Raw genomic sequence first — 20,000 nt, 5'->3', positions numbered from 1 at the left:
GGTGATGCGGCCCGTGGACTATGCTTTTCGCATCATCCTGTACGGGTTCGTGATCCTCAACACGGTGGGAATGGGCTGCAAGACGGAGGTGTCGGTGGTGAAAGAGGTTCTCAGGAAACCAATAGCTCCGGCCATTGGCTTCCTCTGCCAATACCTCTTGATGCCTCTGGTGAGTCAAATAGAGTGGGACGGGGGTGCAACAGTGGAGTGGGCAGGGGGGGTATGGTAATGTGTGTTTGTGTGTATGTGTGTGTGTGTGTGTCTGTCTGTCTGTCTGTCTGTCTGTCTGTCTGTCTGTCTATTGTGTGTGTGTGTGTGTGTGTGTGTGTGTGTGTGTGTGTGTGTGTGTGTGTGTATGTGTGTGTGTGTGTGTGTGTGTGTGTTTCTGTGATCTGTTTGTCCTTGTGTTTATGTGCGTATGTTTTGAATTTCTGTCTTCACCTGTGAGTATAATTATGCACAAGTCTTGTCTCGTTCTTGTATCGGTGAGTACAGTATTCCTTTGTTTTTTAACTGTGTTCATCTTACCACAGTCACTTCGTTGTTTAGATTATCTATATATATACGACTAGTGTCTGTGTGTCTGTCTGTGTGTCTGTGTGTCTGTGTGTCTGTGTGTCTGTGTGTCTGTGCGCGATGCGCGGCCAAGGTTCTCGATGGATCTGTTTCAAATTTGGTGATCATATTCAGGTACACCCTGGACACAACCTGGTCGATAAGATATTTCAACACGTGCTCTCAGCGCGCAGCGCTGTGCGCGCTGAACCGATTTTGGTTTTTTTGGTCTGGATCCACTACCAGTAACTCTTCCTTATCTTCTCCAGTGTTTTCAGCCGCGATTATCTCCCTTCCTCCGTGTGGCGTCAATCCATATTCCCGTTACTACGTTACTATTTTTAGAAGGTCACTGCACGTTACTATTTTTAGAAGGTCTCCAGTGTTTTGCGCGTTTATCTCCTTTCCTTCGTGCGCCGGCAAAGCCGGCGTACACCCGGCTGAGCCGGGTCCCAGGCGCAGCCTGGTATTCGGCTCTACTTCTTCCCGGCGAAGCCGGTACCCGGCGAAGCGGGTAATCATCTAGTAATTTAATGTGTTTCATGCCTCTCTTCTTTATTTTCAATTAGTGGGATGACTGCGCATTTTCCTGTACAATGACATATTGTCGCGTTTTCTTGGCGTTTGTATCCCTCTGAATACTCCACTCACAACGCTTGTCTGCGTCAGTGTTGAGACTACTTTTAAAAACATCCCAACTAAGCATTCCTTGAGTTTGTAACAACGCGTCAAAGAAAGCAGGGGGGGTGACTTGTCAAATATATATATAAACTTGTTCGCGACGTCAATTTTGGTCACTCAATAGTTAGCGGAATTATTCGGTATAAAATGAACCGAATAATTCCGCAAGCGGGGCAGTTATCTCTTATCTGATTTACACGAGGTCTGAGCACGCTTGGCTTGTGAGCCTTCCATTGTAGTAAACAAGCAGCTAGGGCACTGACCCAGTGTATGTGTGCGGTCAACCCGACAAGATCTCTAAAGTCAGCTTGACCCGGTTTGACAACGATGACCACAATGGGGAGATTAGATCACGGACACCGATGTAAGTTGGAAAGGGAGAATAAACATTTCGAATGTTTACGCAGGGGTTTAAGTGAGCATTACTAAACTAGACGCCTTGATTGCATGTTTACGAATGGGCTTTTCAATATACATGTATATACGAGATCGGCGACGAGGCGTTGGTATTTATTTTATTTTAATTTTTTTTATTTACGAGGATTTATATTGCGCACGTATCTCACCACACAAGGCGACTCAAGCCGCATGTTACCTATTAATGCCGTGTGAGATGGCATTTTTTACACAATATATCACGCATTCACATCGGCCAGTAGATCAACAACCTATAGGCGCTGCATCCACCTTTCACGGCCTATTATTCCAGGTCACACGGGTATTTTGGTGGACATTTTTATCTACGCCAATACAATTTTGCCAGGAAAGACCCTTTTGTCAATCGTGGGATCTTTAACGTGCATACCCCAATGTAGTGTACACGAAGGGACCTCGGTTTTTCGTCTCATCCGAAAGACTAGCACTTGAACCCACCACCTAGGTAAGGAAAGGGGGAAGAAAATTGCTAACGCCCTGACCCAGGGTCGAACTCGCAACCTCTCGCTTCCGAGCGCAAGTGCGTTACCACTCGGCCACCCAGTCCTTACTCTGGTACCCGGGTAGAAAGTAAATGTAGTAGAAGTATTAGTTGTAGTGGTAGTAGTACTATGAAAAGTGCAATAATTGGTGGTCCAGGGGGGGATCCAGGGGCGAATCCAGGGGCGGATCTAGGGGGGGATCCAGGGGTTGAAGGACAGGAGGTTCGAACGCTTCGCGCCCTCAAGTACACGGTTCGTGTCGTCGAATTGCCCCTAAACAAAATTGGACATCCCCCCCCCCCCCCCCTAAAAATGATGTGAGGCCGCCCCTGGTGGTCGTGGTGTCGGTAGTACCAGTAGTAGTGGTAGTGTACTCTACGTTAACATCACTGATACGGCTTTTGCATTAAACCTCTATAATTTGATCTATTATGTAATTTAAATTTTAAAAAAACATTTTGAGTTCATGTAAACTTTGTAATGGACACACACAAAAATGTAGTCTATATGCACAAGCGTGTCCTCTATAACCAGGCTCAACTCAAAACCAAAAAAAATGTAAAACTTGTTTGTTTTCCCCTGTACCATAACGATGAAACCTTTTGTCCTGCAAGTGATGTGCTCGTTCCATAGCTCGTTCAGTAATTCAGCCTTCCATCCTGTTCGAGTCTTGACAGCGGTGTTTGCTGTTTGCAGGCAGCGAACCTATGCAATTCTATCTTGTTTGCTACAGGTAGGAATTTGGGTATAACTTTACAAAATGAAAAGAAGACATGACATTTTCAAAAATTGTGTCCATGGACACACACGTCCACTGTTGTCAATGGTAGTAGCGAAGACAGCAGAGGTTTGTGTCCGTGACACGATACAAGACACCTGCGATGGTGTATCAGCACTGAACCGAAAAAGTAAAAAAATCTATAGTCTTCCCAACAAACGACAGTTTCTTTGGCGCTGTTTTCATGGCGTCCTTTTTCTACTGTTGAGATACTTGAGAAGTCCACGCACCAGGGCGTCTAGAAGGATCGGGACAGCCTCGACAAAAAAAGCAACCCATTGCTGTCAAAACACCATTCACATGGACTCCAATACAAGTCTGAACAGTGTAAAACGTGTACCGCGGGGGTCGAGGCTGTACTTTGCGGTTACTTTTTTCATCACACATTCTTTGCTGGCTTTGGTGAAGTCGTTTTTGATACTGAAACAGAAAGCATGGCATGAGTGCTCTTTCTCTCTGTCTCTGTCTGTCTCTCTATCTCTGTCTCTCTCTGTCTCTCTGTCTCTGTCTCTGTCTCTCTCTGTCTCTCTGTCTCTCTCTCTCTCTCTCTCTCTCTCTCTCTCATGAAAACTTTTTGTGCACACGTTTGTGATCATAACTACTTTGTATCCCAAACCCTTAAACCCTCTCTCGTTACAAACCTTGAGTTTTCGCGAATAGATATTCTGAGTGATTTATCTCATGATGTCAACATAATATATATTCATTAAGGCAATGTGAGGCACTAAAATTACCAAAATTAAACTTGGAAAATACATGGAGTAACTTAGTTTTCTGGGTAGTTATTGAAGTGACTTATAAAAACAAATGAAAAATTTGCGAAAACTAAAGGACATATATATATATATATAGACATCCGTCGCTATGAAAACTGGCATAAACAGCGCCGTATTGGATTTCTAGGAAACAATTTTACAGCAACATCATATATCAGAAATGCTTAATTTTCGGCACAAAGATACACAAGACTTTTAATTACAATCATTTAATAACGATTTTTTGACAAAAGACTACAGTTGAATTTATATTAATTTTTGAAATAAGTATTAAATTTTAATGAATATGCGGTTCGAAATTCATTAATCCTTATTACAAAAATCAATATAAATTCAACTGTAGTCTTTTGTAAAATAAATCGTTCTACATGATTGTAGATCGAAGTCATGTGTATCTTTGTGCCAAATATCATGCATTTCTGATGTATGATGTCGCTGTAAAACCGTTTCCCAGAAATGCAATATGGCGGCTGTTTCCATAGCAACGGCAATCTGTGTCCATTGATATTCACAATTTGTTCATTCATTTTTATAAGTCACTTCAATAACTACCAAAAAGACTAGGTTATTCCATGTATTCTCCAAGTTCTATTTTAGTGTCGCACATTGTCTTAAGAAGACTATCCTCTTTATACAATACACACACTTGTTTGGAGTAGGAAGGGGGGGGGGGGGGTATTTAGGAGTCTATGCTTTGTCCAACTGATGTATGTAGTGTTTTGTTTGAGCTTCTGCGTGTGGTATTACTGACTTAAGATTAGATGCTTCCTTGTATTTTGTTCTGTATTAATCTATACACAGAAAACGAATCACACATTATACCCTCTCTAATTTTGTTCGTGTACATTATAGTTTGTGTTAATTCGTAACGTAATCATCTAACAATTCTGAGTTTGCTATTTAGCCATATAGTAATTAGTTCCTCTTTACTCGACGGCGAAGGTCAGGTGCATAAAAGTAGAGCAATGCTAGTTCTATTAATCCTCCTTAGATAAAGAATGATCTTATCGTACGCTCAAGCACACACACACACACACACACACACACACGCACGGACGCACGCACGGACGCACGCACGCACGCACGCACGCACACACACACACACGCACACACACACACTTACACAAACACACACTTACACACACACACACACACATACACACACACACACACACACACACACACACACACACACACACACATTTCTTCCAAAAGGCAGAAGCAACGGCAAAGTTGACGCGTTTTATGTATTCAACTGGAAAACCCAAGCTCTTATTCTCTTCACGTCGACAGCTTAGATGCACCACATGTATTGTATTGGCCTAGTTTCATAAAGTGCAAGACGGAGAAGGGGAGGCGAGGGGCGGGTGTAGGAAGAGAGGTGAAGGATTACCTACTATTATTCACGACCTGTTGATCTTTTTCGTACATTGTAAGATAGTTGTCCCGCACGGGGCATAGGCGCCAGAAATAACATTATCCAACTTAATGTCTAACAATCTGTTTAACACATTACGCCGATAACTCGTTAGACTGCATGACTTCATACCCCGTACCGTGAAACTTCGGTTTGCGTACTATATATTATATTCAATTCAATTCAATGCAACTTTATTATCTGAATGTTACAAACAGAAATATTTCTTTTGGCTCGAGTACACGGATATAGCGGATGCCGGATACAAAATTCGAGTTCAACGTCGTCTTTGGGGACAATTGGCCCGTCTTGGGTCAGGTGGAGGCAAATATGCTACAATACACGTCACAGTCATCTTTGGCCAAAAATAATAATTGTCCTTGTTCAAACTGCAAGATTCCTACCTCATCCAGTATTTGATGGCGATCGAACTAGTTTCCTGTGTGAATGAGGCATTCCTGTGTAGAGAGAATGACTTTTATAAGTTGCACAAACAAACTAACTTTGTCCTCGAAAGATTCTGGCCCCAGTGTGCTCTGTAAACCCTTCCAAATGCCGAAGATCATGTTCGTAAGTTCATTCAGAGGCACTGACTCTGGTAAAAGTTTTTTTCTTTTTTCTTCAGGGATGTTTTTTCTCCAGATTGGTTTTCCAGATTTTTTTTTATCCAGGTTTTGTTTCTACAGATTTGTATTTACTCCAAACGGTTTTCTCCAGATTTTTGTTCTCCACATTTTTTTCTCCACATTTTTTTTCTCCAAAATAGTTTTCTCCAGATTAGTTTTTCTTCATATTTTCTTTTCTTTCTTTCTCCCTTGCAGATCGCTTTCATGCTGGCGAAGACCATGACAGTTGGGGACCCCGCCGTGTCGCTGGGAATCTTTGCGTGCGGCATCTGTCCTGGTGGAGGTGCCAGTAACATGTTCTGCTACCTCGTCGACGGCGACGTCTCGCTCTCCGTCACAATGACAGCAATCAGCTCCATTGGCGCCTTAGGTAATTGATGGGACTTGGAGGATGGATGAATGAGGAGGGGCTGGATGGATACTTGGATGGTTTGTTGGATGGGGAAACCCGCTTCTGGTCGTGGTGTTACCCCCTGCTAAAACTGATGATAATGAGGAGGAGAAGAATTCGAATGCTGCTGCTGCTGTGTTGTTCTAATAAGGCCTCGGTCTTTGTTAGCTCTCGCGGTGTTCTGATCCCAGGTCAGTCGACCGTCTGATAGTTTTGACGCGCATGCATGGGGACGTTTGACGCATAGCCATTTCCTTATTCTTCTTCCTTTTTATATTTAGTCAAGTTTTGACTAAATATTTTAACATCGAGGGGGAATCGAAACGAGGGTCGTGGTGTATGTGCGTGTGTGTGTCTGTGTGTCTGTGTGTCTGTGTGTGTGTGTGTGTGTGTAGAGCGATTCAGACTAAACTACTGGACCGATCTTTATGAAATTTGACATGAGAGTTCCTGGGTATGAAATCCCCGAACGTTTTTTTCATTTTTTTGATAAATGTCTTTGATGACGTCATATCCGGCTTTTCGTGAAAGTTGAGGCGGCACTATCACGCCCTCATTTTTCAACCAAATTGGTTGAAATTTTGGTCAAGTAATCTTCGACGAAGCCCGGACTTCGGTATTGCATTTCAGCTTGGTGGCTTAAAAATTAATTAATGACTTTGGTCATTAAAAATCGGAAAATTGTAAAAAAAAATAAAAATTTATAAAACGATCCAAATGTACGTTTGACTTATTCTCCATCATTTGCTGATTCCAAAAACATATAAATATGTTATATTTGGATTAAAAACAAGCTCTGAAAATTAAATATATAAAAATTATGATCAAAATTAAATTGTCGAAATCAATTTAAAAACACTTTCATCTTATTCCTTGTCGGTTCCTGATTCCAAAAACATATAGATATGATATGTTTGGATTAAAAACACGCTCAGAAAGTTAAAACAAAGAGAGGTACAGAAAAGCGTGCTATCCTTCTTAGCGCAACTACTACCCCGCTCTTCTTGTCAATTTCACTGCCTTTGCCATGAGCGGTGGACTGACGATGCTACGAGTATACGGTCTTGCTGAAAAATGGCATTGCGTTCAGTTTCATTCTGTGAGTTCGACAGCTACTTGACTAAATATTGTATTTTCGCCTTACGCGACTTGTTACATTTAGTCAAGTTACGACTAAATGTTTTAACATAGACGGGAAATCGAGACGAGGGTCGTGGTGTATGTGTGTGTGTGTGTATGTATGTATGTATGTATGTATGTATGTGTGTGTGTGTGTGTATGTATAGAGCGATTCAGAGAAAACTACTGGACTGATCTTCATGAAATTTTACATGAGAGTTCCTGAGTATAATATCCCAAGACAAGTTTTTCAGTTTTTCGATAAATATCTTTGATGACGTCATATCCGGCTTTTTGTGAAAGTTTAGGGCGCACTGTCACGCCTTTATTTTTCAATCAAATCGATTGAAATTTTGGACGAAGTCCGGACTATGGGATCGAATTTCAGCTTGGCAGCGTAAAAATGTGTTAACTATAGTTTGCTCATTAAAGTTGTCATTAAAATAGAATTTTCACTAACAGATTTAAAAATGATTGAATCGTATTCCTCACTTTCTCCTGATTTTAAAAACATATATATACATATGGCATGCTTACTATGAAAATGTGTTTAGAATTACAGAAAAAAGGTTTAAGTAAGTACTGCGTTCGCGCGCTACGCGGAGACGAGCGTGACCCGTCTCGGGTTTTTTTTCATGTGGTTAGTCGAGACTATCTTAGTATAGTCTTGGCGATGACTGTTTTTGGTGTTAATCTGTTACTTTGATGCCGACAGCTTGACTAAATGTTTTTATATCGCTTCACGCGACTTGTTTTAACTTTTGTTGTTGTTTTGTCTTGTTCTCAATCCAGGCCCGATTGACTTATTCCGCAGGCTCCAGTGAATCTTGGAAAAAAACACTGAAAGTGGATGATGTTTTTGTCTTCAGCCATGATCCCGCTGTGGATGTTCACGCTGGGCGAGCAGTTTGAGGATGACAAGATTGACCTCAACGTGCCCTTCGACAAGATCATTATGACGCTTGCCATCATCATCATCCCGCTGTTCATCGGCGCTGGCATCAAGAAGTTCCTGCCCAAAGTGGCCAAGGTAGGAGGACTCTTATCTCGCTGAACTTTACTTCCTCACTTACGTACTGCCCGTTATGCCGGTTGGCTTATAGGGAAGCAACGAATGACCCCCACTCCTGTCTGTTCTGGGCGAGTCTCTGGATGGGACGCCACGTATGATTCAGGGTCTTCAGTTCTCATTCCACCGTTGGGCGGGGACGTAGCTCAGTCGTTAGCGCGCTGGATTTGTATCCAGTTGGCCGCTGTCAGCGTGAGTTCGTCCCCACGTTCGGTGAGAGATTTATTTCTCAGAGTCAACTTTGTGTGCAGACTCTCCTCGGTGTCCGAACACCCCCGTGTACTGTACACGCAAGCACAAGACCAAGTGCGCACGAAAAAGATCCTGTAATCCATGTCAGAGTTCGGTGGGTTATAGAAACACGAAAATACCCAGCATGCTTCCTCCGAAAACGGCGTATGGCTGCCTAAATGGCGGGGTAAAAAACGGTCATACACGTAAAATTCCACTCGTGCAAAAAACACGAGTGTACGTGGGAGTTTCAGCCCACGAACGCAGAAGAAGAAGAAGAAATTCCACCGTTGGGCCTGCCTCTCTTGCGCTTTTCCTCTGAACGAGGTCCTTCATTTGAGCACAAAGTGAACTTTGCGAAGAAATCACGAAGTCTTTTTACCGACAATTCAGCACCAAAGGGTCGTGCAGGCAGCTTCGCGAAGTAAACTTTGAGGCTTAACAAGAAGCAGTGGGGGAACTTACAGGATGCCATTAGAATGTATGGAGGTTTATTTAATGTTGATTGGTTTAGTATGTGCTGTATTAGTGATTGGTAGCAGTGATGGGGGAGATCGATGTATGGCAACATAGTGTTGGGCTGAATAACAAGGAGCAAGACGGTTCTGAAAGAGAAACTTGATCAGATGATTAAAAAAAAGAAATACGTCGGTAGATTAGGGATAAATAATATAGCTCTTTCTCACTAGCGAGGCCGGAGGTGTGCACGAGTTTCGTCCCTTTGGTTCGGTAAGTTCCGGTTAAGATAGAGGCGGCAGTCGAGCGCATGAACGTGAAAGAATTGAAAGATTTTCTTCGGAAACATGGCCAACTTGTCAGTGGAAAAAAAGAAGAATTAGTGCGCAGAGCAAGAGGCACGTTTCAGCTGCGAAAAGATGGCAAGGATGCTATCGATAATGCTGTGGAAACAAATGATTCAAGTTAGCATTTGACAGACCACTTCGACTGTCAGTGTCACGAACTTGTAGCCCATGTGTTAAATGTTATCAATAATTATTGAGCACACGCGGAATTTGTGCGTGAATCAGTGAGTCCTTTTGATGCTTGGTAGTCATGCATTTATTGTTGTTAACTGGATGTGCGTGTTGTCTAAGGCTAATGTCAGACGGAGCTCGCAAAACACGAAACAAAAGCCGAACAAAAGCAAAACAACACACAAAAGCACCATGTTTTGCTTTTGTTCGGCTTTTGTTTCGTGTTTTGCGAGCTCCATCTGACATTAGCCTAAGAGCAGTTTCACATTACCAGTTCATGGCTCTTTAATGTTACTTCAGTTGTTTTACTTTACATTGTTTACCAACTTTGTTAAACTGCTATTGTTTGTATATGTTTTAGATAAATAAAACCCGAACTGTATCAACTGCGTCTGTTGAAGTGTGTGTGATTACAGGGCCGGACTACCGGGGGGGTTATGGGGGTTGCGCAACCCCCCCCCCCCCCCCCCCCCCTAGCCTAAACATGTACCTTACTTATTTAATTTTTATTTTTTATTATTGCTTATTTTATGCCGTTTCATGCAAGGAGCGACCATTTTCCTATCTCATAATATGACCTACCCATCAGCTTCAGGGGGCTTTGCCCCCTGACCCCCACATCGAGGGGGGGGGGGGGTTCTAGGGTTTCCGGACCCCCCCCCCCCCCCAGCCAAAAAATAAAAATATTGAATGAGGTATGCATTTCTTTATTTTACATTGAGTTTCAATTTTTGGGGTATTAATCAGTGACAAAATCTGCTGCCTGAAACTGGTAATGATCATCCTCAGATTGCACCAGATTGCACCATTTTGCATCCTTTTTTTCAAAATTTTCCGGGGGAGCATGCCCCCGGACCCCCCTAGCAAGCTAGGCGCTTCGCGCCGTCGGCTCGGCGCTTTGCGCCTTCACACCCATATCTTCACAATATACTTTTGAAAAAAAACACCCATAAAATGAACTGATACGCCCCTGCCGCCAAGGGGGACATCCAACTGGGCCACCACTGGCAACCCCCCCCCCCCCTCCTCTTCGCCTAGTCCGGCCCTGGATTATCTGTAAAACAAGTCATTCATCAAGCTTCAGATTCATCATGTCTTTATTCTTTGAATACATATATAATTATATAATACACTGCATTGTCGTTCCTCGGCAAATATTTCAGCCAACTGTGAATAAAAAACAAAATGTAATCACACACAGGTAATAAATATTTTTCCCTTAAAAACATAAAAAGCATAGATACACACCACACAAACCCTATTTATAATTTCATGTACATAATCCCACGTTACAAAATAGTGCACTCCTTACAACACACGCTCACACCTGGTTGGTTTGCGTTCAACTTCTCAGACATATTCAGGCATGAAAATTCTCCGTATTTTCCGTATTTTTGAAAAAAATAAACCGTATTTTTTTAATTTTTTTTCCGTATTTTTCCTTTTTTTTTTTTAATTTTTCCTTTTTTTATTTTTTATTTTTTATTTTTTTAATTTTTTTTTTCTTAGTCATAGTTATAGTAAAATAGTTTTGGGGCCATGTTTGAATCCAATTTTAAGGCTCAGATAGCCCCAGATTGCACCAAATTGCACCCTTGAAAAAAAAAATTTCCGGGGGGGCATGCCCCCGGACCTCCCTAGAAGTCTTGGCGCTTTGCGCCTGCGAAACTTGGCGCTACGCACCTGCGAAACTTGGCGCTACGCGCCTTCGAATTTTGTTTTCAGTATTTTTTTTTTTTCAGTTTTCATGCCTGATATTTTAACTGGATACAAAAATTTGGAGTACAAACCAGCATCAGTTTTTATGCATACTAGTTTTATAATTTCTGTCTTCCATGCATTGGGAATGTAAGCATCAATGAGTGACATACACAGAGTCAATGACTGAGATTTATAGTGACACTAGAGACTACAGTCATACTGAGACACGGCAGTCCTTCTTACAGCTCATGTGCCTGTTACTGTTTCACACAGACAAGAGCAAAATGCACTAATGATTGAAGGAAGTATGTTGTACAACAACATTCTTTTACACTTTTATGTACATGAACAAATAATACCCATCTGATTAACTAGACGAGAAAGTCACTCTGTCAAGTTGCACAAAATCTTGTCATTTTCTAAAAGAAAGAGTAACACGTAGGCGCTGCTCCCAAGCTCTTTTCAGTTGCTTGTTTGTTGGAAGTTTATGTAGCCTGACAACTCTTCCTTCAATAATTTTTCCACGATATAGTTATGGCAAATGACACAGTACTGCTTTCCACCACTACACACTCTGAGCGAGCTTTCTTTCAGTGCAGACGCCATGATGTAGAGGATACCGGAACTAACCCAGCGTTTCTCCTTCGTTGAAGAGCATGGAAAGATAACTCGTACTTGACTAGAAGTGAGAAAGAGCTATAGGGATACTTGGCATGGTCACAAAGGCTGTTCTTGATGGAACCCAAAATTGACTTCGTGAAGACTTCGCAAGGTCTTTTTACTGAAAATTCAGTGCCAAAGGTTCGTGCAGAACGCTTCGTAAATTGGAATTCGCGAAGTGGACTTTGCCCAATTAATATGAGGCTCGCAGGTTCCACTGTACCTACTACATTCAGTGTTGTTCCCTGGCCTCGGTCTTCGCTCATTGTTCGCATACCCTTTTCATCTCACGTATTGTTCAGACCCCATGCAGGTCAAATATCCGATGGTTTTCACACGCATGATATCTTCTGACACAAGGTCTTAGGTGTTGCGACCAGGATATTTTGACCGACATATATTTGGAATCCAGGCCCAACTGACGATTGTCTCGGCTGTCTGGGAACAACTCTAACTTCATTTTACCGCTTTCTTGCAGTGGATCCTGAAAATCCTGAAGCCCTTCACGCTGGTGGCCGTGCTGTTCATCGTGTCTTTCGGCATCTACGCCAACCTCTACGTCTTCCGTCTCTTCGCCCCTCGCACGCTGGCCGCCGGGTGCATGCTACCCTACATCGGCTACACCGTGGGTGGCTTGGTCAGTCTCATCTTCCGCCAGCCCTGCTACCGCATCAAGACCATCGCCATAGAAACTGGCATCCAGAACACCAGCATCGCTTATCTTCTCTTAGTTTTCTCGCTTCCCGCCCCTGACGGCGACATGGCGGCCGTGGGTCCCATGGCTTCCGCCATTATGACGCCACTTCCGCTGTTCGTCTTGGTGATCGTTTACTTGCTCTACAAGCGCTTCTGCAAGAAGAAGAAAGAGGGGGGCGAGGAGGGGGAAGGTGTAGAAGGGGATGAAGAAAAAGGGGGAGATATTGGTGATGGGGAAGAGGTGGCTTTGAAGGGCGGGGTGATAAAGGGCGAACAGAACGGTGACTTGGACACAGAGAGCAAAACGAAAGAAAAGGCTATCGAAAACGGGTCGGAAGGTGTAAAGGATAACGGAAAGGATGACCAAGAGAAAATAAGGTTTCTTGACGACGACGACGAGAATAACATAGCATAGGCGCCTTCGGTAGGATACGGTCTTACTATCCAAACAGAAGGGAACTGATAGTGCATAGGCGCCTTCGGTAGGATACAGTCTTACTATCCAAACAGAAGGGAACTGATAGTGCATAGGCACCTTCGGTGGGATAAGGTCTTACTATCCAAACAGAAGGGAACTGATAGTGCATAGGCGCCTTCGGTAGGATAAGGTCTTACTATCCAAACAGAAGGGAACTGATAGTGCACAGGCGCCTTCGGTAGGATAAGGTCTTACTATCCAAACAGAAGGGAACTGATAGTGCATAGGCGCCTTCAGTAGGATACGGTCTTACTATCCAAACAGAAGGGAACTGATAGTGCATAGGCGCCTTCAGTAGGATACGGTCTTACTATCCGAACAGAAGGGAACTGATAGTGCATAGGCGCCTTCGGTAGGATACGGTCTTACTATCCAAACAGAAGGGAACTGATAGTGCATAGGCGCCTTCGGTAGGATACGGTCTTACTATCCAAACAGAAGGGAACTGATAGTGCATAGGCGCCTTCGGTAGGATACGGTCTTACTATCCAAACAGAAGGGAACTGATAGTGCAAAGACGCCTTCGGTAGGATACGGTCTTACTATCCAAACAGAAGGGAACTGATAGTGCAAAGACGCCTTCGGTAGGATAAGGTCTTACTATCCAAACAGAAGGGAACTGATAGTGCATAGGCACCTTCGGTGGGATAAGGTCTTACTATCCAAACAGAAGGGAACTGATAGTGCATAGGCGCCTTCGGCAGGATAAGGTCTTACTATCCAAACAGAAGGGAACTGATAGTGCACAGGCGCCTTCGGTAGGATAAGGTCTTACTATCCAAACAGAAGGGAACTGATAGTGCATAGGCGCCTTCAGTAGGATACGGTCTTACTATCCAAACAGAAGGGAACTGATAGTGCATAGGCGCCTTCAGTAGGATACGGTCTTACTATCCAAACAGAAGGGAACTGATAGTGCATAGGCGCCTTCGGTAGGATACGGTCTTACTATCCAAACAGAAGGGAACTGATAGTGCACAGGCGCCTTCGGTAGGATAAGGTCTTACTATCCAAACAGAAGGGAACTGATAGTGCATAGGCGCCTTCAGTAGGATACGGTCTTACTATCCAAACAGAAGGGAACTGATAGTGCATAGGCGCCTTCGGTAGGATACGGTCTTACTATCCAAACAGAAGGGAACTGATAGTGCATAGGCGCCTTCGGTAGGATACGGTCTTACTATCCAAACAGAAGGGTTGGTTGGTTGGTTTTTGGGGTTTAATGTCTCTTCAGCAGATGCTAGCTGCTATTCGAGACCGCCAAACAGAAGGGAACTGATAGTGCATAGGCGCCTTCGGTAGGATACGGTCTTACTATCCAAACAGAAGGGAACTGATAGTGCATAGGCGCCTTCGGTAGGATACGGTCTTACTATCCAAACAGAAGGGAACTGATAGTGCATAGGCGCCTTCGGTAGGATAAGGTCTTACTATCCAAACAGAAGGGAACTGATAGTGCATAGGCGCCTTCGGTAGGATAAGGTCTTACTATCCAAACAGACGGGAACTGATAGTGCATAGGCGCCTTCGGTAGGATACGGTCTTACTATCCAAACAGAAGGGAACTGATAGTGCACAGGCGCCTTCGCTAGGATAAGGTCTTACTATCCAAACAGAAGGGAACTGATAGTGCACAGGCGCCTTCAGTAGGATACGGTCTTACTATCCAAACAGAAGGGAACTGATAGTGCATAGGCGCCTTCCGTAGGATACGGTCTTACTATCCGAACAGAAGGGAACTGATAGTGCATAGGCGCCTTCGGTAGGATAAGGTCTTACTATCCAAACAGAAGGGAACTGATAGTGCATAGGCGCCTTCGGTAGGATACGGTCTTACTATCCAAACAGAAGGGAACTGATAGTGCATAGGCGCCTTCGGTAGGATACGTTCTTACTATCCAAACAGAAGGGAACTGATAGTGCATAGGCGCCTTCGGTAGGATACGGTCTTACTATCCAAACAGAAGGGAACTGATAGTGCATAGGCGCCTTCGGTAGGATAAGGTCTTACTATCCAAACAGAAGGGAACTGATAGTGCATAGGCGCCTTCGGTAGGATAAGGTCTTACTATCCAAACAGAAGGGAACTGATAGTGCATAGGCGCCTTCGGTAGGATAAGGTCTTACTATCCAAACAGAAGGGAACTGATAGTGCACAGGCGCCTTCGGTAGGATAAGGTCTTACTATCCAAACAGAAGGGAACTGATAGTGCATAGGCGCCTTCAGTAGGATACGGTCTTACTATCCAAACAGAAGGGAACTGATAGTGCATAGGCGCCTTCAGTAGGATACGGTCTTATTATCCGAACAGAAGGGAACTGATAGTGCATAGGCGCCTTCGGTAGGATAAGGTCTTACTATCCAAACAGAAGGGAACTGATAGTGCATAGGCGCCTTCGGTAGGATAAGGTCTTACTATCCAAACAGAAGGGAACTGATAGTGCATAGGCGCCTTCGGTAGGATAAGGTCTTACTATCCAAACAGAAGGGAACTGATAGTGCACAGGCGCCTTCGGTAGGATAAGGTCTTTTTTTTTTTTTCAATTTTCAAAGAATTTATTTTTGCGTGGTTTATCTTTTTTTATTTATTTTTTTTATTATTCTCTTTTGGTGAATTTTTTTTTTTACATACAATGATACATATAATTCTGTACATTACAGGACATCATTTAACCAAAAGGACAGATCCATATAACCGAAAAACACTTGAACAATTACAACATACATGGGGTGGGAGGATGGGTGGGGGGGGGGATGTTCAGAGCTTGGTGGTCGCAGTATCAGAAGGTTTTGAAAAAAAAAAAATATATATATATTTATATATAAAAGGGTTACATCAAAACATGCATATACAGGCGCCAATCCTTGTAAAATTTATCTACTGTATTATTTACAACTGCGTTATACTTTTCACAAATAAATCTTTGCTTCAAATTTCTACTAAACGTCTGAAAATGAGGGGTCTTTTTGTTCATTTTGGAAATATATACATGGTGTTTGGCACAGATTACTAACACATCAAAAGCTTTATCGGTGACAACATTGTTCGCAACTCCAAGAAGAACCAGTTCTTTAGACAGTTTTAAATTGTCACAATGGGTGCAGTTCGCCTTTAGCCAATTTACAAATTCTATCCAAAAAGTCTGCACTTTATCACACTCCCAAAACATATGTAAAAGGGTTTCTTCATTTCTACCACAAAATGTACACAATGACGTATCCACAATTTTTCGCAAAAATAGAAACCGTTCTGTGGGCAAAATTCTGTACAATAGTCGGTACTGGAACCATCTCAGACAAGTGTCTTTTGTTGTTTTAAAAACATGTTGAAAAATAGCCTTCTTATCTAACAAACAGTCTAAGGATTCAGACCATTTTTGGATACATTTTGGGACCGTAACATGTTCATTCAGCTTTTTGTAAATAAGTTGTGTCTTACCTTTACAAATACATTTCCACACATTGGGCTCTGTCATAATAAAATGTTTATCAAATTCTAAGCCGATTGTTCTCTGATATTTTTTAACAGCCTGGATTACACCTTGGTACAATACAAAATCTCCTCGCACATTTGGATATTTAATTTTAAATGCATTATAGGATAAGTATCCATTTTGTCCCAAAATATGACCAATCTGAGCAATTCCATTGTCGATCCAGTTTTGAATGTACACTGTCTTTTTATCTCTGCGAATATTAACATTATAATGTAAACATTCTGATACAAAATCGTTAAAGGTTGTAGGGTCACATTTTCCGTGTAGTTTCTTATAGTGTTTAAAAACATCGGTCCAAAACGGGTTTTCTATTCTCTGCATCAAAACATTTGCAAATTCCTCTCCTTTCGTATTAATTGTTATAACAGATGGACATGCTTTAGCCAATAATCTTGATATTAATCCAGTAAGACCAACAACTCTTTTTAACCAAACAATTTTTAGAGATGACAGAAAACTTTTCACGTCAACCATCTTTAATCCTCCATCTTCATAGGATTGGGTGACCGTAGTTCTTTTAATTTTATCTCTTTTTCCATCCCAAAGAAATTTGAAAAAAATATTATTTAACTCCATCATAAACTGTTCGTCTGGATCAGGTAAATTCGTAAACAGGCGCCTTCGGTAGGATAAGGTCTTACTATCCAAACAGAAGGGAACTGATAGTGCATAGGCGCCTTCGGTAGGATAAGGTCTTACTATCCAAACAGAAGGGAACTGATAGTGCACAGGCGCCTTCGGTAGGATAAGGTCTTACTATCCAAACAGAAGGGAACTGATAGTGCATAGGCGCCTTCAGTAGGATACGGTCTTACTATCCAAACAGAAGGGAACTGATAGTGCATAGGCGCCTTCAGTAGGATACGGTCTTACTATCCGAACAGAAGGGAACTGATAGTGCATAGGCGCCTTCGGTAGGATAAGGTCTTACTATCCAAACAGAAGGGAACTGATAGTGCATAGGCGCCTTCGGTAGGATACGGTCTTACTATCCGAACAGAAGGGAACTGATAGTGCATAGGCGCCGTCGGTAGGATACGGTCTTACTATCCGAACAGAAGGGAACTGATAGTGCATAGGCGCCTTCGGTAGGATAAGGTCTTACTATGCAAACAGAAGGGGACTGGTATAGTGTTAATCTTCTTTTCCAGAAATAACTGGTCCGAGAGGAAAGTTTATGGCAAAGAAGCAGAAAAGGAGAACATGTCCAGAAAGTTATGAGCAAGAATTAAACCAACGAGGAAACACCGGACGACTCGATACATGTGTATGACTAAGTGCCAAAAGGTGCGCACGAAAAGCGGACAAAGGGGCTAAAAAATAAAAGTTGACAAACACGACTGATATTGTGATTTTTGTTAAGACAACAGATGCTGGAACCCAATTACGAAAAGAAAAGATAAATTTACCCAAATGATTTTACAAATAACGATAATTTTGTTCGTTATATCATTCAAAACGGCACTGAGTCATAGCATTAAGGTTATCTCGCACGTTTTTAAAGCTAGGGCTTTGAAACTTGGCACACAACCAAAGTATAATGACCTCCAGGTATGGTGCACATCACATTAAACAACATTGAATTTCAAGGTCACAGCGAGGTTAAATTTCCTTTGCAAACTGGAAAATTGTCGTTGTCACGTCTTACATGTTTTAATACTAGATCAGTTAGACTTTACACACTTCACATACTTTCAGCATTTTTATAAAACCTCATTAAAAGTGACCTGCTTGTTAATCTTTGTCAAAGTTCAAGGTCACAGCGGGGTCACATCTGGTCCAAATGTGGAATATTTTCAATTTATTCAGCGCGTTTATAGCACGAGCTTTGAAAATACACACAGTTCTAGTGTATAATGTTCACACACGATTAAAGTCTGGTTGAAAAAGTCAAGGTCACAGCAGGGTCGCGTTGAGGTCAAACATATACATTTTTCAATGAGGTTTTCTCATATGTTTTTGAAGCTAGGGCCTTGAAACTTGGCACACTACGCAAGTTAAATTAAACCTCATCAAATTCCAAGGTCACAGTGAGGTTAAAGATCCTTTAAGGATATTTTCTAAAAAAGGTGACAGCCTGGTTAATGTTTGTCAAATTTCAAGGTCACAGCAGTGCCATCTGGCTTAAACTTTGAAAAATTGTCAATTTCTTCAACTAGTTTTATAGTGTTTGAAGTCATTCACACATGATGAAAGTCTGGTTGATAAAATCAAACGTCAAGGTCGCAGCGGGGTCGCATTGAAGTCAGACACATACAATTGTCATTTTCACGAACGCCTTTTAAGCAACACCTTTGAAACTTCACACATTCCAAAGTTTTGATGTTGTTTGGTTATAATCAAAGTGTGGTCAATTTCCATGATTGAGAGCATTCAGAGGGGTCAAGTTGAGGTCACACAAAAGAGATTAAATTGTCGACACAACAGATGAGACTGGCTACCACTGTTTATTTTAATACACTTTTATGCAAATTTTAAATTGTGTTCAACCATATACACCAAACTCACCCAAACTCCGGAAACATCCAAGAAAAGGAAAAATGTGTCCAAGCAAGGAAAAACGCCATTTCTTCAAAGGCTGGAATAACTACAGAGGCAGCCGCGTCATTACACACAATGCAATTACGTCATACATCATACATTTCTATGAGTCATGTTGAATGGAATGGTGGCATGTGCCTCTATTCTAGCTAACAACAAAGCTGAAAAAATGAATATTATCTGTTTGTTTTGTTTGCTTTACCCGTACGAGACCTTTCTGTGACCTTGACATGTGACAAGGATCTACCTTAACTTCTTTAAGTCGGAGTTGAGAGTTGTGTGATGTTTGAAGGCTCTCCCTTTAAAAACAACTGAGATAATGATGCATTTTCGTGTTTTTGATTTGCCCATGTGACCTTGAGATTCGACAAAGGTCAACAAGACTTTTACCGTGTATGGAGGCTATTAAGCCCAAAGATGTGAACTTTCAAGGTTCTTGCTTTGAAAAACTCTGAGAAAAAGGTTATGTTTTTTTTTTTTACCCACACGAGACCCTGCTGTGACCTTCACATTTCTCAAGGATCAACCTTGAATTCTCCATGTTGAACAATCATTAAGCAAAAGCGTTGTTTGAAGTTTGAAGGTTCTAGCTTCAAAAATCTCTGAAAAAATATGTTTCATCCGTTTTCTGAACCACATGTGACCCAGCCGTGACCTTGAAATCTGACAAGGGTCAACAAGACTTTTACCATGCATGGGGGCGATTAAACCCCAAATGTGTGTGAAGTTTCAAGGTTTCAACTTAAAAAACGTCTGAGAAAAATATACATTTTCCTTTTTGGACAATGTGTTGCACGCAAGACAACACGACAAACGCTCGTGTTATCATTCTTTTACTTTAAGGTCGACTTGCGTGCCCGCTCTTTCGCTAATCTCAATTAAAATTCATCTT

At 42.1% G+C, this 20,000-nt stretch overlaps 2 protein-coding genes and 1 long non-coding RNA gene across 3 annotated transcripts in view; 2 read left to right on the top strand and 1 right to left on the bottom strand.

Annotated features, from left to right (window-relative positions):
• Window positions 1-13,006, top strand: part of LOC138950352 (sodium/bile acid cotransporter 5-like) — a 13,917-nt gene extending 911 nt beyond the window's left edge. The window contains exons 1-4 of the mRNA XM_070322100.1: window positions 1-169; window positions 5,946-6,120; window positions 8,130-8,290; window positions 12,374-13,006. The exon at window positions 1-169 is cut by the window's left edge and continues 911 nt beyond it. Of these exons, the coding sequence (XP_070178201.1) occupies window positions 1-169; window positions 5,946-6,120; window positions 8,130-8,290; window positions 12,374-13,006 (1,138 nt within the window). The remainder of the gene's footprint in view (window positions 170-5,945; window positions 6,121-8,129; window positions 8,291-12,373) is intronic.
• The window catches only part of LOC138965619 (uncharacterized), a 498,821-nt gene that overhangs the window by 347,983 nt on the left and 130,838 nt on the right, over window positions 1-20,000 (bottom strand). The gene's annotated exons all lie outside the window — the stretch shown is intronic.
• LOC138965511 (uncharacterized) overlaps window positions 1-20,000 on the top strand; it is a 422,657-nt gene that overhangs the window by 378,433 nt on the left and 24,224 nt on the right. The gene's annotated exons all lie outside the window — the stretch shown is intronic.

Source organism: Littorina saxatilis, linkage group LG1, assembly GCF_037325665.1.
Source record: "Littorina saxatilis isolate snail1 linkage group LG1, US_GU_Lsax_2.0, whole genome shotgun sequence".
NCBI classification, from domain to species: Eukaryota; Metazoa; Mollusca; class Gastropoda; order Littorinimorpha; family Littorinidae; genus Littorina; species Littorina saxatilis.
The sequence above is the reverse complement of the archived record's forward strand: the minus strand, read 5'-3'. Positions and strand labels throughout refer to the sequence as shown.